Source organism: Hippoglossus hippoglossus, chromosome 19, assembly GCF_009819705.1.
Source record: "Hippoglossus hippoglossus isolate fHipHip1 chromosome 19, fHipHip1.pri, whole genome shotgun sequence".
In the NCBI taxonomy this organism is placed as follows: Eukaryota; Metazoa; Chordata; class Actinopteri; order Pleuronectiformes; family Pleuronectidae; genus Hippoglossus; species Hippoglossus hippoglossus.
In genome coordinates, this window is record NC_047169.1 from 2,780,297 (window position 1) to 2,802,342 (window position 22,046).

Sequence of the window (22,046 nt, forward strand, 5' to 3'; positions counted from 1 at the left end):
AACACGTTAACGCTTAAATCATGTTAAATGTCAAAGAGAAGAAGAGAGGGAGAGGTGGGGGGGAAAGAGAGAAAGAAAGAGAGGGAGCAAACACAGAGGGGGAAGAAGAGTACTGCACAGTCAACTCTTCAACCTCAAGTATTTGGGCGCCCACGCGGTGTCTGTGGCCAGGTTGCCGTAGAAACGGAGCATTACAGGACGTCATTATGGTGAGGAGGGTGTGGAGGGAAAAGGGGGGGGGGGGGGGTCTCTGTTCCTCTAACAGGAGGAAGGAGGGGAACTTTGGAAGTACTTTTAATCCCTCCTTTTCTTTCTTTCCGTGTGTGTGTGTGTGTGTGTGTGTGTGTGTGTGTTGCAGAGGGGGGAGACGGCGCTCCACATGGCGGCGAGGGCGGGGCAATCGAACGTGGTCCGATATCTGGTCCAGAACGGCGCTCGAGTGGATGCCAAGGCCAAGGTAGACCACGCGTGACCTTTGACCTCAGACAAACCTCACCTGTCATTCATCTGAACAGAAAATAGACTGAGCCCAATCAGTGTGTGTGTGTGTGTGTGTGTGTGTGTGTGTGTGTGTGTGTGTGGTTTTGTCTGGTTATTACCGAGCAGAACTTTTCCTGTCGTCGTCTGTGTGTTAGAGAAACGAGTGTTTGGTGCCCTGACTATTATTTTGTGTCTGTAGATATTCTGTTAATATATTATTATCATTACTTCGTTTGATGAATTTTAAAAACCCTCCCTCCCCAGGACGACCAGACGCCGCTGCACATCTCGAGTCGCCTCGGTAAACAAGACATCATCCAGCAGCTGCTCGCCAACGGAGCGCACCCGGACGCCACCACCAGCTCCGGGTACACACCTTTACACCTGGCCGCCAGGGAGGGACACCGAGACGTGGCCGCCACGCTGCTGGATCAAGGAGCGAGTCAGGCCATTACTACGAAGGTAAATATAAGATAAAGTTTGTGTTACATAGAGATAGTAATAGTATAGTATTCTTGAGTGGAAGAGGTAATCAGATTACTTCATAGTAGTGCGAGTAAAAGTCCTGCTTCAACTCTTACAACTCTTATTAATCACTCTCACACACAGACATGTGCACATGCACACAACACACGTATGTTCAAACACACACGGAGCCTGCGCCTGTCTGCTCGCAGTTCACTGTGAACCTCGGTCACGGATCAGCGTTGCCTCATAGCTGAAGAATCTGATGTAACACACGTCCTGCGTCCACACCCCGTTGTGTCATGTTGTGTTTCGTCATTTTCAAGTTCATGAGTTCTGCATGTTGTCACCACACAAAACTGCAAATGAGTCGATCAAACACATGTGGTTCCACTGAGCAGCCACGTACAGAAAAACTAGACGAAGTGTAACTAACCAGTGATGGAAGTGTTTTAATGACTCAGATTAGATTCTGTTTTACGTTTGTGTTAATCTTCCCCTCTCCTGCCGTGTGTCTGCAGAAGGGCTTCACTCCTTTACATGTCGCAGCAAAGTACGGGAAGATCGAGGTCGCCAACCTGCTGCTGCAGAAAAACGCTCCGGCCGACGCAGCTGGGAAGGTAAATCCTTTAATCACCGGCGAGAGAGAGAATGAGAGAGCAATAAAAACACTGTGTGTGTGAGCTCCTATATGCAAAGGCAAGTTTACAGCCTCACTGTCTGAGATGCTAATCAAACTAGCATGCTGGGCCAGTAGGGGGCGATAGAGTCTGCTCCAACAATTCGTCAATTACCAAAGAAGAACACCGAGGTCTAAGCAACAGTGGGCGTGTACGAAGTTAACTGTGACATCATCATTTCCCAAAAGCTCAGTTTTCCATGTACGCACAGATTTACAGAAACCGGAAGTTGTTTGTAAAAATCTCGATACGGTACGACGTTTGACCGTTCCAGAGGAAAACTGTACGATAAACATGGTAAAATCTTTTGTCGTCAATCCAAAATGGTGGTCATGAATGTTTTGATTTAGATGTTTAATGATAAATTGTCACAATTTGCTCCTGAACAACTCACGTCTACTAGCCGACCAATCAGAGGAGAGCATGAAATGATGTTACTAGTTATTTGATGCTGTAAAACCTGGGGTTAAACGTCATGATTGACAGCTGAGACCGACTCACCGTTGGTTACACTCGATGCTGAGGCTCCTCCGCCATCACAACTGCACAAACACTGTTTATACATATCACCACCTAACAATGCTCGTTTGTGTACGTGTGTGTTCAGAGTGGACTAACTCCACTGCATGTGGCGGCGCACTATGATAACCAGAAGGTGGCGCTGCTCCTGCTCGACCAGGGAGCCTCGCCGCACGCTGCTGCGAAGGTAAGAGATAAAGTGTGTGTGTGTGTGTGTGTGTGTGTGTGTGTGTGTGTGTGTGTGTGTGTGTGTGTGTGTGTGTGTGTGTGTGTGTGTGTGTGTGTGTGTGTGTGTGTGTGTGTGTGTGTGTGTGTGTGTGTGTGTGTGTGTGTGTGTGTGTGTGTGTGTGTGTGTGAGAGAGGTGAAATTGAATGGTCTTTAGTGCACTGATGCACCAAAACCTCCCTCTCTCTTTGGCTCGGGGTGAAAGCGGGTTGACCTACTTTCACTCACCCACATGCAATTACACTGAACGTTCCATATCCGAACGCTGCGACGTGATTGGCTGGTCTAACGGCATCTCTCCAGCAAGAGCTGCCAGTGAAATCAGCTCCATTAGCTGTTTTCACCCTGATGGAATATTCAATAAACACTTTCTTCTTTTTTCACGTCAATAGTTTTTCTTTTTCTATATATTTGGACTTTAACTGTAAAACCCAGAATCTCTAAGTGGTAACATTTTGTTCTCTGCACCTTAATAAATCACATTTTAGGACTAGAGCTCAAAGCTCCGCCAAGAACCAGCAGTCTCTTCATGAAACCACATTTACATTCACTAGATCTAGATTTTTTTTTTGTAGCTGCACCAAATTTTGTGAAAATCCGTCGGGTAGTTTTTTCTTAATCTTCCTAAATAAAAACACAACCTCATTGGTGTAAATATCATAAAACTGCAACTTAATGAAACATAACACACAAGATAATCGAAGTCATCGTTAAGTATTTAATTAAAAGATATTCTTCACATTCATTTAAACAATGTGTGTGTGAATGGTTGTTTGTCGCCGGCTGTCGCCCATCGTCAGCTGTGATTGGCTCAGCTGCCCCACCACCCTATAAAGATAAGCAGTATAAATAAAGGATGGACAGGATCTACATGTCTGTGAGTGGACGACGGTGTAAAGGAAACAAACAAATAATCATCTGTTTGTTTCCCGGTGCCCAGAACGGTTACACGCCGCTCCACATTGCGGCTAAGAAGAACCAGATGGAGATAACCACCACGTTGCTGGAGTACGGCGCCTCCACCAACACGGTGACGCGGCAGGGAATCACTCCTCTGCACCTCGCGGCGCAGGAAGGAAACGTGGACATCGTGACGCTGCTGCTGGCTCGAGACGCTCCGATCGACACGGGCAATAAGGTAAAGAACTGCCGCCGCTGCAGATGTTAGTCCGTGTGCAGATGTGGTACTTATGACATGGAAGTGATGTTTACAGTGTGTTTCTCTGTTAGTCTCTCTTATACTGTGGATTATTTCTTTTGGTTTTGAGTTTGATAAAACTTTTTATTATAAGATATTTCTCTTTTTGTGTATTCACCTGCTTCTCTGTCTCCGTCAGTCTGGTCTGACTCCGCTCCACCTGGCTGCTCAGGAGGATAAAGTCAACGTGGCTGAGGTCTTAGTCAACCAGGGAGCGACTGTTGACCCTGAGACCAAGGTAATGATACAGATGTCTTCTTGAGTAGCCAATTGCTTTGCCTTGTGACCACGATATCTCCAGAAGGCAGTGAGGGAATTTCTTCAAATTTGGTACAAACATTCACTTTTACTCAAGGATTAACTGATTTGAGTTTGGTAGCCAGAGGTCAAAGGTCAAGGTCATGGTGGCCTGACACAATCAGATTTAGTTTTTCTTGAACGTGCCATCTTGAGATCAGCTTGAGGAAATGTCTTCAGCTTTTGATCAGTTGTCACATGGACTCAAAGATGAAATGAGTTCAGTGCTCAAAGGTCAAAGGACAAAGTAAAAAACTAAAGAAGTATGTAGACATAAACTGCGCTGGTTGGCGGAGGGATACAACCGTTTCTTTGCTGAACACGTTTCATTGATGTGTTTTCTGTGTCATCAGCTGGGATACACTCCTCTTCATGTGGCCTGTCACTATGGCAACGTGAAGATGGTCAACTTCCTGCTGAAAAATCAGGCGAAGGTCAACGCCAAGACCAAGGTAACCATTTGTTTGTGCCGTTTGTGTGTCTATATATATCTTTTCCTGCCCGGCCCCCGATGACGTTTTTTAACACTCAGAGGACGTGACACTGGAAAAATACAAAACTCTCAACTTGAAGACGAAGGATAAACTTTATTTACTTTGTTTACCTCCTCTGCAGAACGGTTACTCTCCTCTGCACCAGGCTGCACAGCAGGGACACACACACATCATCAACTTACTGCTGCATCACGGAGCGTCGCCCAATGAGCTCACCACTGTGAGTACACACACACAGACACACACACAGACACACACACACACACACACACACACACACACACACACACACACACACACACACACACATACACACACAGTCAGTTACTACGCTGTACACATCTAATGCATTCAATTTTAATGTTACTCTTGAGCTTTGTTGCTTGTAATCTGTTCTGGTTTCTAGCGAAAGTGCCAAATATTTTTAAAAAACACACACACATCGCAATGAAAATATGAGTCTTCTTCACTCTTAAGAGGAAGAAGAGGTCTCACCTTCATCACTTTGTGTTTTTTATGTCCAGAATGGAAACAGTGCTCTGTCCATCGCCCGGAGGCTCGGCTACATCTCTGTGGTGGACACACTCAAAGTGGTCACAGAGGAAACTCTGACCACTCAGGTAAGAATGTGATTCAGCAACTTATCTAATAGAAAGTATGTTCATGTACAACTTATGTACAACAGCATGTGTATTAATAGAGCTCGACTTCTTCTTTGTGTAGCGTGTCTGCTGGGCTTTTACTTTAACTTATATATCTTTATATGCCTTTTTCTAATAAAGGTTCGGTGGGAAGAAAGGACGGGTGGGGACATGGAAATATTAATATTTCAAATAGGCCTTTCACAGATCAGTGTTTTTATTACTATAAACTCTATAATATATATTAATTGATAATAATCATATAATAATATAAATATAATACACTTTATATGTAATGCTCTTGTAAAAACACATGTTTACAAAGTGCTTCACAGACTTAAAATACATCCAATGCACAAATCTAATGTAAATGCAATGTAAAGTGTATTAAAAGTAAAGTAAAGTGTAGTTTACAAGTTGTTTTACCTTTATTTAAAAAGAAATTTGCAAGTGGATTATATGCCCATGTGACCGTCTTGTCTCTGCTCGACAGACGGTGACGGAGAAGCACCGGATGAACGTTCCAGAGACCATGAACGAGGTGCTGGACATGTCCGACGATGAAGGTGAGGATTCCCCTTCACAGGCTTTTTACTACAGCCGAGTAATTAAAGTGTGAATCTGAATCACTTTACATTCATCAAAACAGCTGAGCCCCCCCGGCTGAAAATACAAATAAGACATTCATCACGATTTTAATTCATTTTAACTTCATCATTTGACATCTAAGTTTCATCTTGATTAAGCTTTTATTCTTTAATTTCTAGAGTTACAGGAAGTTAAAGACATTGTTTTAATTTACTTTACTCACATTGTTGATTTCACTTAATTTCCTGCCTATGATTTTTTATTTTCTAGATCTGATTTTCCATATTTCTTGGTTTCATTTTTTCCCTCTAACCCTCTCCTCCATCCCAATCACACAGTCCGTAAAGCCAATGTCCCCGAAATGATCACAGAGGACTATTTATCTGATGTGGAAGAAGGTATTTTTTTTATTTTTCTTCACTGTTGTGTTCCTTAAATCCTCACTTCTCTCTCCTTGCTTCATTCTGCATGTCAGTTTTTAATGTTCTCTGCCTCCTTCATTTAGTGCCGTCGGATTTATCTGTGCCTAATTTGACCAGGGACGCTACTAAATCCTTTTTTCTTCTCCGTACGCGATGCCTCACACTTCACTCGAGTTCTTTCAGTTTCCTCTTCCCGCCCTGTCGTGCTGTGGGGTTGTAAAGCCTTCCAGTATTGTCATGCCTCAAAATGCAGGGGAATATGCCTTTCTGCTGGTTGCCATGCCAACTGTCTGCATATGGCGTCGGGGAGCGCGTAACAGATTTCTTTTCACGTCACAGAGAGTAGTCTGCACACACACTTGATCCTTTGTCTTCGCAAAGGCTTGTTGATGATGCATCCATTGTAGCTTCACACATTCGGGCCAAAGCAAACATGGTGTCAGCTGCTGGAGTGTGTGCAACGTGTGTGTGTGTCTGTGCAACGTCTGTGTGTGTGCGTGTGTGTGTGTTTTCCTAGTCTGGCCCAGTAGCAGCTGAATATGAACGTTTGTACTGCCTGTCCCTAATAATATGCAGACGGGGGAGGGGGGGAAACCAAGGATTTGATTTATTGATATTTTTCAATCAATAGTTTGTTTCACTGTCGCTGGGCACATCCTGTCCTCTGGTGCTAAACCGTGTGCAGTGATGCTGAAAAATAGACGGCTTTCTTTTTTACGTGGTCACATGCCTCTTTGCCTTCTGCAGTTTTTAGAGCTGCTAAATGTCACAGCCTGCAGAAATCCACATTTACTCAGAGGAACTGTTTACTTTTCTACAGCGGTTACAGATGTGTGTGGCCAGATATTAGAGAAAACCAGGCGTGTCATTGTTTCTAATGGTCAGAGACAATTCTCTGCTGCTGTCATTTATGTTTAATATACGTTCAATATTATGGCCTGCACATAAGACGTGCAGGCCACCAATTTTAGAATTTGACTCTTCAGCTTTTAGAGGAAGATGCAAGTGGAAAATAAAGGTGGTTAAATATAAAAAGAAGAAAGCAGAGGGTTCGAGGTTAGAGCCCAGAGGTGCTCCGTATTTCATGTCATCATTATTGTAGAGTTATTGAAGGAAACACACTATGTTCTTTCAGATAAGTTGGACGTTGGATGGATAAGTTGGACGTTAACCCCATTAGGGACAGGCCAGAAACTCCAGATTAGTTTTCCAGTTGGTTTAGATGTGTGCAGTGATGGAATCAAAAGAGAAGCACAGACGTAGAATCTCTACCACTTTAGCATATAGAGTTTCTGTGGAGAGGCCTTGAAAGCAGATTGAAAAGGGTTAAAAAGATGTATAATATGTCATAATTAAGTTAAAGAGTTGTACCTTATGTTTCAGTCACTAATATTCCTACGTTCATGATATCAAAAGTATTTATTTTGTTCTGAAAGTTGAACCCAGACGACAAAAATCCTAAATCCAATGGTTGAAGGTGTTTTTCTGCTTTGTTCAAACAGAGATGGATGTTGGAAATATCTGCATCAGCTATTCCTGTAAGTTCCCAACGAAATGGTGATGTCACTGCAACTAACACTAATAACCCGTCTGAAGTGGTGCAGCTGAACTGATGGAACTAAACTCGTGTGGATTTTATTTGTGTATTTTTCGTGCATGGTTTTGCCTTCACTCTGAAGCTCTGTGTGCGAGTTGTTGTTTGTTGTTTTTGTTGTGGAGCTCCAGTAGAGTGTCCATCTTTAATTTCTCTTCCAAAAATACACACACAGACACACACTCACATACCAGCGGAGCAACAGCAATGATTAACATCTCCAGTGACACACACACACACACACACACACACACACACACACACACACACAGTCCTTGATCGAAATCTGACCGGCCCACAAACCCTGTGACACCTTTCCTAAACTGTTGTGGTCTTTTTCCAAAGTTATAAAGTTAATCAATATTTGATAGGCACATAAAATCTGAAGCATTGGAATAATTCCAGTATTAATAATTCAATAACAGTAACGACCCGATGGCTAACATCTCGGTAAAGTCTTCCACTTGCTCCGATAATTGATCTAGTTTCCAGTTTCCAGTGTTGTTCCATTTGGTTTCACTTTGCTTCCGGCACTTCATATTCTAAATATCTAATATACCAATATACTGTAACTATACTAATCGTTTATTGATGACTTTACATTTGGAGTCAAAATTAGAACTTTTTACTTTGAATTTGACTCATAAGCAAATCGTTTTTATTTTATTTAAGTCCTGGAACATTAAGAAATTGTTAGATCGAAAGGATGAAGAAGAAGAATGATATTAGATTCACGGCTGGTCGACAGAAAATGTCTTATTTTAACTGTTTCGTTTGGTCCACGTTCCATCCACTAACATGGAGGAGGTGCAGTTTATGACGTATAATGCAGCCAGCCACTAGGGGGTGATCAAGATGTTTATTCTTCACTTTCGAGTTACCACGTTGTCCATCTTTATTTACAGTCTATTATTTAGACCCCGACAGCTGCTGTGGTGGCAACACAAAGACAAGCGGACGTATGCTGGTTGATTTTTAAAATTGGATTCGTGTGTAGCTACGTGTTTCTGCAAGGTGCCAAAAAAACAAACACAAGCTGTTTGACGTGCGAGTCGACTCGGGGAAGCAGCTGGAAGGGGCGAGCGCAAAGTACAGAGGGCGAGGGGAACGAGGACGCAGTCGCAATGTGCAGGTTTTCACAGCGAAGGAAAGATGGAGAAGGGAAGACATGAAAGAGACAGAACAGGATTTACAGTATGAAGTTGTGTGTGTGTGTGCAGACACGGCAGAGTTTAGATGTTCGACAACTTGGTCTGCACACACCCACTTGCTATTTCTGTCCTGCAGTGAGATGTAGGTGTCTGTTCACACACCACACACACACACACACACACACACACACACACACACACACACACACACACACACACACACACACACACACACACACACACAGACACACACAGACACACACACACAGTGGATAATCCCAGAGCAGGGTTGGTAGGCGGGAGAAAGCTGATCTGTTTGTGTGAGCGCCGGGCTGTGAAAGAGAGATAGACAGTGTATGCAGAGAGAGGGAGAGAGAGGGAGAGAGAGAGAGAGAGAGAGAGAGAGAGAGAGAGAGAGAGAGAGTTGAAGGGAGAAAAGTTAGCTGAGGGTGAAATCCTGCAAACTGGACGAGCGGCTGAATGAAGTGCTTTAAAGCAGGAGGTGAGTCGTTGGCTCGCTCACGAGGGGATTCTGCTTTTTCCTGGTAAAAGAGATGCCGGAGAATGGGCTGGAATGTCACCAGATGGGGTCTGTAAAGTAAATGTGTGTGTGTGTGAGTGTGTGTGAGAGAGAGAGAGAGAGAGAGAGAGAGAGAGAGAGAGAAAGTTTAGGGGGGGAGGGGTGCTGTAGCAGCAGGGGGCGAGGGGACAGGGAGGGATGGGGTGCTGCTGGGGTCTCTGGTGCTTTGTGGTCGCTGGAATTCCTTCCTTTTCTCTTCCCCCCTGGTTTTCTCCGCCTGCGTGCACTTGCTCCCCTCTCTCCCACCCCCCCCTTTTTAACTCTCCACCCATCTCCCTTTCAACTCTGCGCTCACCGGTTCCTCAGAGAGGGCTCGGACCTACAGTACATCCGGGGGGGGGGGGGGATAACACGCTGCTGACCATGTTCCTGCTGCAGGCCTGGGGCGTACGTCTCGTTCTTGTAGCTGGACAAGATGAAGCTGTCACTGAAACCTGCACAAACGCTGCCTTGGGTTCACTTTTTTTTTTAAATATGTAAAGCGCTTAAACTGCTACTACTCCTTCAACTAACCTGACGTGAAAAGGTCACCGGCAGCAGCACTCGTTCTTGTTTGCTCTTGGCGTGTTTAGTGTTTTTTGCGGGATTGGGACAAAAAAGCTTTTTAGTGACTTTTGTTTGCGCGTGTTTGTCGGTGCAGAGCTGAGCTGGAAAAGCCGCCTCCGGGCAAAGGCTGCATTGACCTGTCCCTCCGTCTGAAAGAGCTGCTGTGGACGACCACAACACTCCAGCACGAGGCAGTAAAGACAGTTAGATGTGGAGAGTCTCACGTGAAGCAGCACACGTGTGTTGCTCAAGCCAACGTGGACGGACAGATACTGAGCGAGGGGACGTTTATACCGAGGAAAGACAACCTGTGCATTCTCTACCTGACCTGTCTTGTCCCTGTGTGTTTGGATCCCCCCCAGGTGACGATGCCATGACGGGGGACACAGATAAATATCTGGCCCCCCAGGACCTGCGGGAGCTGGGGGACGACTCGCTCCCTCAGGAGGGCTACATGGGCTTCAGCGTCGGGGCCCGGTCACAGAGGTAAGAGTGACACCGCCCACTCCGTGAAGCCATGCTATGATATATGAGTTTGCATTTTGACACCAGTCCAGTAAATTTTGTCCTGCAAACCAATAACAAACTGTCCTGAAAGAGCCGAAAAGTCCAAAAACAGAGCGAGTTACATCACCCGTCTATTGAAAGGAATTAGTTGTAGGATTTGACACATCACTGGTATGTGATAGATACTGTAGCTGCCTTTGTTTGTCATTATTTATACTGAGGGGTTGTGGTTAACGTAGAATGACCAACGGTTAGACATGTGGGAGAGTTTTCTCTTTAGTCAGCTTAAGGCTCGTTATGAATCTCTGTCGGTTTTCATATCCAACAAAGAGCATAAATAAGCCTTTAGAGCTCCAAGCTACTGATTAGTTGATATTGTCATCCAGTGATTTACAGTATGACGGACTCACGCTGCAGGCACATGAAATACAAGATTTGTTTTGGAAGCTCCTCCTCTAAAAAAAACATCCCAAAGAGCTGTCAGGGCAGAAACAGCAGGGTTTTTTTAAAATCAGTTTTATGTGAAGTTGTGTCGCGGCTTAAATGTCATTATTAAGATGTTGTGTTACATTTTCATTTCATTAGTAGGAGGTCACGGTTGACTTATGGTCTGTGGCTGTAACTCTTTGCTTGCACCGGCATATTGACACTTGTGCAACACGCTGTGGAGGGGAGGGGTTATTGAATATCTGAGGGGTGACACACATGGACACTGAGCCACAGGAAATTAGAAACATGTTCGATTGCATGGCCTTGAGCGCTGGGTTAGATCAACACACACTGTTTGACTGCGAGTGTGAATGTGTGAGGGGGCAGTTAACCCCAGCGGAGAATCGGTTCAACAAATTCAAATGACTTCCAGTTCAGTCAGTTTAGGAGAGTTATCTTTAAAATATGCATTTTTGTGAATTTGCATTATTCTTTTCAACACTACAAAATGTAAACCTATAGATTTGAGAGATGAGGGAGCTTCGGGCCAGATGAAGTCTAATTTTAAAGTTCTCCTTTGAATATATCCTCAACACAGTAGCTGCTGGTTGAATATCCAATTTACTTCTGAGAAATGAGAAAAGTTTAGATTGGATATTTACCAAAGTTGTACTTTCCTTCCCAAAGCTGCAGGAAATCAGTATATTTATATTAAAGATGGGTTAAATGACTTCTTATAGGGAAATTCATATATTTGTCTCGGCTCTACAGAGCGTTTTAGCATCTTTCAGCTCATTGTTTTGGTTTTATGGCCTCCAACTTTATCTTAACTTTAGCCGAAGATCAGTCGTCCGTCATCACTCGACCAACCTGCATCTCCCCTCTGGCTTCCTCTCCTCTCTGCACCTCTCTGTCCAGTCCTCTGTTTGCTCACGATCTTTTATTCTCTCCTCATGTCCATTCTTAACGTTAGTCCCAAAGTCAGGTAAGGCTGAAGGCATGAAGAGGCCCCCCTCCCTACCCCCCCCCCCCCCCCTCCTCCTGCCACCTCCCCCTGCCTCGCACCTTTCCCCTCCCCCCCTGCACCTTGCACCCCCCCCCCCCCCCCCCCCCCCCAGACCCCAGTCGCTATCAATATCATGACTTTGTGGCCCAGTGTAACACATATTTCCCGTGTGTGTGTTTGACTACTAACTCAATGATTTGGAGCAGTTGGTGTGTTTTTATTTGAGCACTGTTGTGTGTTGACATCAGTCGCTGTGTCGCTCGCGTCCTGTGGTTCTTTAAAAAACAAAAAGAGAAGCTCCATCTTTGCTTGCAGTGAATGTTGTGTTTGCTTTGTGTGTCCTGACTGTGGCGACTGTGTCATTCACGCCTGGGGTTTTTTGTGCGTTTGCCACAAAAGGTGGAGCTTTGCATCATTTTGGTTTCTGTGTGGAATATTTCCCTCTGCCGAGCTTCCAGGGACCTGAGCTGATATTTGCTTTGCCTTCATCAGTTTAGTGTCGTGTACTTTACGACAAAGATCAGACAGGAGCCATAATCTAAACCATCTGTCCTGTGTGTCAAACACTGCTCCTCTTCAGAGGGATCTATACTTTAAATACAAAAACTAAGAATATAGTTTTAATAGTGGAAGTATTTCATTAAACACGTAATAGCAGAGAGGTATGTTAGAGGAACACATACAGTTAAAAACAAGAATATCTATTTTTATGTTGTTTATGTAATGTCCTAAATTTCATCCATTATGGTCTTTAAATGTCTTAAATTTATATCTTTAGAAGAGAGAAAGCACAAACATTCAGGGAAACACGCCTCAAGTCTAGAAATGCAACAACACACGCAACAAGAATGGCTTCACCTCCAGGACACCAGGGGGAAGTGGTGGAGTGTGTATTAATTAGTGTAGTAAAAGATGTGCAGTAAATCAACTTTGTATATATCAGGTCAACGCTGTTGTTAGACTGTCCAATCAAACCTGTATTTATTCCTAACGTATTCAGCTCAGACTTCAAACTGGCAGAAACAAATATTATCGTTCAACTCTGAGACCGGATTCTATCTTCCACAATGAAGAAGAACATATTTCAGCTTCCATTGCTTTGACATGTCAGAATTAGAGAATCTTGTGTTACAGAGAATTTGCATTAATTTTTATCACTGTTGCAGCTGTGGAGCAAACATTCGTCACTGCTGAGGAATGCTCTTCATTAAAAAAACAACAACATCACAGTTACCAGGAAAACGCACCAGGACACAAACTTGGATTTATCATCCAAAAAAAAAATAAAAGTTTGCGTCAGCTCAGCATCTGCAAATCATTTCATCATGACGGCCGATACAAGCTCCTGGTGCCGCGTCCATTGTCCATCATACAGTAATCTGCTTAACTTTCATAAGCTGCCTGACTCAGGACATTCAGACCGGGTGCTGGTGTGATGAGTTCAGGTGAAGACGGGGGGGGGGGGAAATCTATTCTCCGTCTTTTTTTCCCAGAGCGTAGTCTTTCAGTTGGAGAGATCGATTCCAGCGCGGCTCCTCTGCACGTGTGAAACGTCTGCTCCTGGGATTTGAGAACAAGTCTGGTTTAGTGACAAATTAAATAACCCCCGCCCCTTGGGGAAAGTATTTTTGCTCTGTTTTGTTTTTATAGTTACCATATTATGCTCCGTGGAGGTGTCGTCGTTGTCTCAATAAACGCTATTAAGCTAACGCCCCCCCCCCCCCACAACAAGGGCGGGACAGTTTCACTTGTCCTGGCGTTCTATTGGTTTGGCAAAACCCCGACAGCAGACATTTCACAGGCACAGAGCAGCGTGAAGAGAAGAGCTGAAGCCGGAGCGCAGGGAATGTGAGCATCACAAAACGGTCCTGCTCTCCAACTGAAAGACTGATAAAGATTATTATTATAAGAATAAACGTTCGTTGACTGTCGTACAGCTGCATTTTATCAGGATTTATGGAGTTTATTTAGTTCCTTCAGATGTTTTTTGACACTTTAGTTTATTTCTATCTTTGGATTTTGTCTTGAATTCCCACAGAGGTTCCTTCTTGTGGTTGCTGTTGTCGCTGGTGACACACAGTCAGGTTCCTGGAAGCTGCATGCGTTTTAATGTGTTTGTGTTTGTTTTTGTTTTTTCTGTTCACTTTCATCCCCCCCCCCACCCCGACTCCTCACCCCCCCCCTCTCCATCATTGTGACTGTTGTCTTGGTAACCCGTGACTGCTACGGCAACCACACCAAGCCTGCGTTCCTTCAGTTCTGATAGGTCCAACACGCTGAACCGCAGCTCGTTCACCCGGGACAGCATGATGATCGAGGAGATGCTGGCGCCCAATAAGGAGATGGTACGTACGCTGCGCCGCACTATTTAAAGTCGCACGTGCTCTGTGTCTATTTGCTTCTCCGTGTCTATGTTTCTCTCTCGGGCCAATAATCTGCAGGTCATTAACTTGTCACACTTCTGGTTCCAAATGTGCCGAAGCTGCCCTGGTGCTGCGCCAAAAGCCGAGCGGCTCACCAATCCTCTTAGACATGAGTCGGTGCTGACATAAAGACGACCAATCCCGTTACATTTTACCGAAAGAGGAAATGAGATTAGCGGTTGGTGCTGCTTTCTAATAGGGATTACTGCAGTGGCCCACTTAACTTTATGGATGCAGCAAAATTACACTTGAGGTAAAGTAGGTGAAACTTATTGTGGAAAGTTTCCCGTGGACTTTACCTCAGAGTCAAAAACCTTGTGACGCATCAGCTCCTGATTTGAGTTGAGTTAGAAACAGTATCCGGAGGTCGGAGCTCCAGTACGTGTGTCGTCTTTGGTAAATGTGTAACGTCCAGTGACACACAATGGTTGTGATGAGTGATTTGTGGATGTAGCCGCCGCTAAACAACAGCTCGTCTCTTCTCACGCTGCTGCAGATGCTCCGTAAGGAAAAGTCTTTCTTTCTAGAGCAGCACAACAAGGTAGATGTTCCTGTCGTCATGCTTCTCTCAGTGCATGTGACAATGTGCCTCTCGGATTTAATTTTATTGTTTTTCAGTTCAGTAGTTGCAGTTTATATTAGAGCATGTGTATCGGTTCATTATTGTGCAGTGAACTGAGTCATCGGATGCTGGTTCCCATCCTTCCATCTCTAAATTTGTGACTTTTTTCTTTTAAAAGTTGATTATTTGGATCGAATTTGCTTTTGTTTTCTAATGTGGGGCATTGTGATGTCACATATCAGGTGTTTCACTTTCTTTTTTATTTATTTCAGTGCATGGCGTCATTATTTGATGTCTTCACATATTCACGTGTCGTTTCTCCACCCTCTCAAACACTCGTGCGTTTACCTCACGCTTTGAAATGTTCTGTTCCTCCTCCTCCGCAGCACTTGGCGGTGGCCAAGGACTTTGACAGCGACTCTCTGAGGAGGTACAGCTGGACAGGGGACGCTCTGGATAACGTCAACCTCGTCTCCTCGCCGGTACACTCTGGGTGAGCGCTTTTGAAAGGATGGATGTGTGAAGAAAAGTCTGTCTCTCTGTCTGTCTGTCTGTCTTCCTGTCTGTCTGTCTGTCTGTCTGTCTGTCTGTCTGTCTGTCTGTCTCGCCAGTTCTCTCCTCATCATTTTATTCCCCCTCGAGAAAACGTCTCCTACCCGCAGCAGTTTGTCTTCATCCTCTGTGGTCGTCTGTTATTTTTAAAGTGTGACGCTTGTTGGTATCAAACCCACGTCGTCTAAAGGCCTCAGTCGTCTTCTCAGTGGTTCTCTCAATGCCAGAGCTCTGTTGTTGACCTGTCACACATGCGTTGCTTTGTCGTCCATCCTGCAGTTTTTCCTCTCCGCTCCCGCAGTACGACAGCAGGTGATTGACTGTGATTGGTTGTCCTCTTTATCACCACTACTACCTTGTCGTCCACCCCCCCCCCCCCCCTCTGTGTTCACTCATAACATCAGTGTTTGTTCTCCCCACGTGTGAACTGTGTTGTTACCGACTTGTGTGTGTGTGTGTTCAGAGATCCTTGTGAGTCGGTGGCTGTTTTCAGACGTGAGCTCCAGAAATTGAAAGAACGTAGCAGCAGGAAATTGTTCGAGTCGTGTTCGATTCAGTATAATATGATGTATAGATTCCGCCTCAGAATTTATACGTCATGTTTTTGTTTACAGCGCATCGACACCAGCGTCGGCCCAATTCACCAAAAGCTCTCGAATCTCGTCCGTCTTTGACGTCTATTTCTCTCTTTTTCATCCTGAGATAGAAAAAGTTCCTACTGGGAAGTTTGTGTTCTCACCTACGGAAAAAAGTTCAGGGAAATATCAGGACTTCAGTTCGTGTCTGAAAACAGCTTATGACTGATCAGAGTGAGACGTTGATGTGATTGGAGTGACGTGGACTTCGTTTACAACTGGATCGGGATGTTTTTACGATCTACTCGGACAGATCAGTTAACGTAGATTTAAAACAGTAGCCAGTTAAATATCACCCTGTTCTAGATGAATATTTCCCAACACGTGTTCGTCTGTGTTTTAATAATCTAAGAGAATCTCTGCTCGGTCGCTCTTTGTTCATCAGAAACATACAAACTAACACGACATCTCTGAGTTACCAGATTGCATGTGTGTGTGTGTGAGTGGTGTGATTTCCTCCTTTAAGTGAAACGAGTGACACACAGATCTTTAAAACCCTCTGGTTTAGTTCAGGATGACACTGGAGGCTCCTGTGTTGGCGTCTCGGCTGAAACACGCAGGAACATTCATTTAAGAATATTCCCTTTCTGATACAGACTTGTTGAGGTGGTGTTTTTTAATTTCCCACCTCTGCGGTCGTACCAACACAGAAACCTCCTCACACATCTGTTCTCTTCTATTTTGCTCACACAAATACGTTGTGTGTGTTTTGAGGATCTCAGCATGGGAAGCTCCTCTCTCTCCATCCGTTACTGCCGTTCAACTAACATTATTGTATATTTTTACTTCTTTTTCCATTCCGTCCCTCTCTGGTTATCTTGTTTCCTCCCCCCACACTTTCTTCCACTGTTTTATCTCCTGTCTCTTCTTCACTGTTTCTCTTTCTCTCTGTCACTCTTTGTCTCTTCCTCTTCTCTTCCTCTGTCGTGCCCCCTCAGGTTCTTGGTCAGCTTCATGGTCGACGCCAGGGGCGGCTCCATGAGGGGAAGTCGCCACAACGGCATGCGCATCATCATCCCGCCGAGAAAGTGCACGGCGCCCACCAGGATCACGTGTCGACTGGTGAAGAGGCACAAGCTGGCGTCGCCTCCTCCAATGGTGGAAGGAGAAGGCCTGGCCAGCCGATTGGTCGAGGTCGGTCCGGCGGGAGCTCAGTTCCTCGGGTGAGACTTTATTTTAAATCTCACTGTTTTTTTGCCTTTTGCTGAACTGCTCATTTTTCTGCACCTTGATTCGGTGACATCTCCTCCCCTCCGCTTCTGGCCATCTTCATTTCCTGCCATCTGCGTTCAGATTTGAGAGTGTGTGTGTGTGTGTGTGTGTGTGTGTGTGTGTGTGTGTGTGTGTGTGTGTGTGTGTGTGTGTGTGTGTGTGTGTGTGTGTGTGTGTGTGTGTGTGTGTTTAAGAGTAATTGTTACCGTGTGCTCACCCTCGAGCAAGTCGTCCAGCTGTGTTTCCCTCTGACAAAGTACAGGCAGCATCACTATCTGATGTAAACTTCACTTTATCTTTTACATTCCTTAGAACGTCACTCAGTAGAGCTCACAGCTCCGCCAAGGCCCAACAGTCTCCTTAGATTCAATCAAGCTCGTAGATATCAGTTCCCCAAATATGCCTGATTTGTTTAATCAAGATCCATGACTTATGAATTATGAATTATTCCCTGGGAAAATGGGGAAAATGTCAAACATCGCCCTGTCTCACAATAACAAAATGTCCTGGATCCGCCCCCGGGTTCTTCTGTGACCCAAATCACATCCTTCCACCAGGTTTAGTGGAAATCTGTTTGTGTGTAATCTTGCTTACAAACAAACAAACAAACAGACAGACAGACAGACAGGGGTGAAAACATAACCCCTTTGGCGGAGGTAATTCAAGTTTAAATATTTTCCAAACACTAACCAGATGTTTCTGGACTTGGTTACAGACACAAACATTTGCAGTAATTATAATAACATGGGCTGCAAGTTACAGATATTTAAACTGTACTCATCTGATACATTTTTCTCAAAGATGGTTTCTGTCATTTCTCTTAGTTCTTATCTCACTGACGTTTGTTCAGATGTTCATGTTCAAGTTTTGGTTTTAATTAGTTATTTGATGCTATAAAAACTGTGTGAAACGTGATGATTGACAGCTGAGACCGACTCGCGATTGGTTGAGTGCATGTGTCCATGTGACCTTGAGACCGCCTCCACGTTGACTACTGCACAGACTCTGGCCCTGAATGTCGTGATTGGCAGCTTTCATATCCGGGATATTTTGGCTTCATTTTTGTACAGTGGGAGGAGGTGGAAACACAACATCCATCTTGATTCAGAGTCTCTGCTCAGACCTGACGTCCACCAGGTTGTTGAAAGTTGTTTCATAACACAATTGAATTCATGTGGTTCTCACTGAGCAGCTGCTCGTCTGCTTCTATTTTATTGGTTACATAAATAACCCCTGATCCGAGTTCTGTAACTAAGCCACACTGTTGCTGTCTTTGCCCACAGGTCAATAGTGCCGTTGTCATTTAACTAACGAGCTCTATCATCAGAGGTGTCGGGTTGTACAGTGCAGTTACTAAAAATAAATCCACTCCTGCCAGCCAATCCAAATCAAGGATTCTCAGTTGCCGTGGTATGAATATAGTATCTGCGAGTAAGTTGCCATAACTGACGTCAATAAAGAAGGGCGTAGCATAAATCATCTCATTACTGAAACTACACTTCAGTGGTGTGTGCTCTTACACAGTGTGTGTTTTTGTGTATATGTGTGTTTCACTATTTTGCGGACACAGTAAACTCCATCTTCCCAGAAAGCTGCCAGCCCTTAATGAAGGCGAGAGCCTGGTTAGTCCAGTGCTACAGCTGGGACCCAGAGGAACTAGATTTGTTGGGTAGGAACCAAACATAGCACCCCCCCCCCCCCCCCCCCACCCCCAACTCCCTCAACCCCACCCCCACCCCCACCCCCACCTCCTCCTCCCCCTCCTGTACCGCCCACCTCCCGTTAAGGAAGCCACATGACCGAGGCTGATTCATGCTGATGGATATGATTATTTTACCCATCTCCGTTGACTTTGATTTTCTGGGATTCAGCATTAATATGATATGGTTGCCATGTAGTTTTGGGAAGAAATCAATGACATAGTGAGGATTCGCACAACTTTCTGATCATTTTAAAGCAACACTATGTGACTTTTACTGAGCAACAGCGCCCCCTGCATCCACGCGTGGTGATAAATTATGTTGGGCTCCGTGACCAAGCAATTTAGTGTTTTTTTACAGTGAGAAGAAACAAAGCCAGAGCTCTGACTGCGTAGTCTCACTCTCTGAACACAAACTGAACTAACTCTGTTTAGAAATCTTTATATTTTAACAGTTTCCTGCTGAATATTGAAGGTAAACTCTGGTTTTTAATAACTTCTAAGTCTTTTTTAACTAAGAGCTTCACTCTTCATCTTGCTGGACCTGATTCTGACAGTTGAAGCTGTGACTCTCAGTCAGTTCCACAAGTGTTTCTCACAGAATGGATTCAATCTACGGTGGTAGTTTGGTTGCATGTGTGCACGCCATCTCACGCGCACCAGATTTTGAGTGACAGGTGCACAGAATAAAGACTGAAAGACTTGCGTGAGAGTGAGAACTGCATTGTGGGTACAGGTGAGGCTGAAATTATGAGGTCTGACTGTCTGCGTGGATGGTAACAACTTTATGGACGATAGAACATGGCAGGCCGCCACAGTCTAGTGGCATCAGACACATTTTGAAGCTGCTGGTTTAAGGTAAAAGAAAAAGTTGCATAGTGTTGCTTTAAACAGAGGAGAACTAACAGTGAGTCAGGAAGACACTTGTATTTACCATTAGCTGGAAGATGGGTGCACCACAGTCAAGTGGATTCGTTTTAGCCTGAATAATTTATTTACAGGGAGAGACAAATAGTAAAGTTCTTCCTAAAACTACACAATATAGTTTTAAATCCATTGCAGTTACTTTCATTTAGACACCATCGTATGTTTTGATTTCAGGGGCTTTCAGTCGGCCTCTGACATCACTGAAAGTAGAGGTTTTGATTGGCTGTTTGGACTGGACTGCGCTTGTTGGGCATGAGCCTTTTCCTCGTCAAGTCAAGCATCATCCTGCTTCCCATCCTTTCTTTACGTCACCTTCAAGATCAGTTCCACGTCATCTCATCGTGTATTTTGTGTGTTAATAACTCCCAGAGACATTTAAATTGGTGGTTACGTTCTAGGCTGTTTTTAAGAGCAAGGAGGGTTTAGCCATGCAGGACCTCGTCATAGAGACAAAACATCAGTAGCTTTTATAATAATAATCATTTTGCGATTGTCTTTTTGATGGTGACTGAATATATTTCCTCTGGTACGTCCACAGTGGGTATTTTATTCTCTTCTACTCTACTCTGAGCGACCCTAACACCACACGGTCCTCATGCTAGAGTACGTTCATCCTTCTCTCTTGTGTTGCTGTCTTGCCTTGTTTTTTGAGTAAGGGCTGTGCAGCTTTCTCCTCCCACTCCTCCGTCCATTTCATGTGTGTCGTCACGTCACGTTGAGCCATGACATGCACTGTGAACGTCCCATTGAACCGCAGCACCGCCACAGCTTTCATTACGAAGCAACACTGTCACCGGCAGGACCACAGTTCATTCATACCCCTTGAACGCTCCTGATTCACATTTGTCTTTATTGGTAGGTTTTAAGAACAGTTTTGTTGTGTCGTGGTTTTGAAAAAGAACAAAACTGTCTTACTTACTTACTCTCACGTGCTCAGGTCAGATTCTAAAGACATAGTGTAAGGGACAACTCTTTTGTTGTGGTTTACTTGTTGCTAACCGTTTCTCCATGACATGTACCTCACTAGGCCAGTGATAGTGGAGATCCCTCATTTTGGCTCGCTGCGGGGCCAGGAGCGAGAGCTGATCCTGCTGCGCAGCGAGAACGGAGAAACCTGGAAGGAGCATCTGTACGACTGTAAGAACGACGACCTCAATCATCTCCTGAATGGGATGGATGAAGGTAAAGCAGACAAAAAAGAAAATGTCCTTCAGTGTCTCACCTGCAAGCTTTAAAGGAATAGTTTAAATTCACTCATTATCTACTCACCACTATGCCGATGGAGGGCTGGGTGAAATGTTTGAGTCCACAAAACCCTTCTGGAGTTTCAGGGGTAAACAGTGTTGCAGCCAAATCCAATAAAGTTGAAGTATCCTAGGAACACGTCTTCAAACATAGAAAAACCACAGAAAAATAATATTAAATGCCTCCATACTGCTCCTGTGGTGTCAAACAAGTGTCCGCAAGCACCGCCATTCAAATTCAACTCGAAACTGCGTCAGTTTTTAGCCTAAATGTCCTCTGATACCCTTCTTTCTTGGTTCTTGAAGAACTGGACACTGCTGATGAGCTGGAGAGGAAGAGGATATGCCGCATCGTCACGAAGGACTTCCCTCAGTACTTTGCTGTGGTGTCTCGCATAAGACAGGAGACCAATCACATGGGACCAGAGGGCGGGACGCTGTGCAGCCGGAGCGTCCCATTGGTTCAGGCCTCCTTCCCTGAGGGGGCGCTAACCAAGAAGATCAAAGTTGGACTGCAGGTGAGTTGAGGGATAACAGTAATATTAGCATTAGCAGCAGTTGTAGTTAGTTGTAGTAGAATTAGCATTAGCAGCAAACACACGTCTCTCATTGACCACATCCTCTTGTCTCTCAGGCTCAACCAGTCCCCGATGAGACTGTTAAGAAAATCCTTGGTAACCGAGCAACCTTCAGTCCTATCGTTACCGTGGAGCCCAGGAGACGGAAGTTCCACAAACCCATCACCATGACAATCCCAGTCCCGCCCCTCTCGGGGGAGGGGCTTACCAACGGCTACAAGGGAGACTGCACCCCCTGCCTTCGCCTTCTCTGCAGCATTACAGGTGGGTGTGACTTACATACATATAAAAGAACAATTAGACACAGAAAGCAAACACACAAAAGTAGTAACGTAGAAGTGTTTCCCGGACACCAGACAAAGAACGATTGATCACATTGTCTTCAGGATGT

General features: G+C 44.7%; 1 protein-coding gene across 11 annotated transcripts in view; it reads left to right on the forward strand.

Annotated features, from left to right (window-relative positions):
• Positions 1-22,046, forward strand: part of LOC117752842 (ankyrin-3-like) — a 76,704-nt gene that overhangs the window by 30,955 nt on the left and 23,703 nt on the right. For 5 of the 11 annotated variants that reach the window (XM_034570521.1, XM_034570523.1, XM_034570522.1 and 2 more), the window contains exons 14-33: positions 359-457; positions 745-942; positions 1,467-1,565; positions 2,233-2,331; positions 3,311-3,508; positions 3,708-3,806; positions 4,219-4,317; positions 4,481-4,579; positions 4,884-4,979; positions 5,494-5,566; positions 5,927-5,986; positions 7,513-7,548; positions 10,244-10,367; positions 11,791-11,802; positions 14,066-14,168; positions 15,195-15,301; positions 16,934-17,158; positions 20,861-21,015; positions 21,384-21,595; positions 21,712-21,919. In XM_034570521.1, the coding sequence (XP_034426412.1) occupies positions 359-457; positions 745-942; positions 1,467-1,565; positions 2,233-2,331; positions 3,311-3,508; positions 3,708-3,806; positions 4,219-4,317; positions 4,481-4,579; positions 4,884-4,979; positions 5,494-5,566; positions 5,927-5,986; positions 7,513-7,548; positions 10,244-10,367; positions 11,791-11,802; positions 14,066-14,168; positions 15,195-15,301; positions 16,934-17,158; positions 20,861-21,015; positions 21,384-21,595; positions 21,712-21,919 (2,401 nt within the window). Of the gene's footprint in view, positions 1-358; positions 458-744; positions 943-1,466; positions 1,566-2,232; positions 2,332-3,310; positions 3,509-3,707; positions 3,807-4,218; positions 4,318-4,480; positions 4,580-4,883; positions 4,980-5,493; positions 5,567-5,926; positions 5,987-7,512; positions 7,549-10,243; positions 10,368-11,790; positions 11,803-14,065; positions 14,169-14,742; positions 14,788-15,194; positions 15,302-15,639; positions 15,673-16,933; positions 17,159-18,777; positions 18,877-20,860; positions 21,016-21,383; positions 21,596-21,711; positions 21,920-22,046 lie in introns of all 11 variants that reach the window. The other 6 variants (XM_034570531.1, XM_034570526.1, XM_034570527.1 and 3 more) reach the window with 3 other exon arrangements.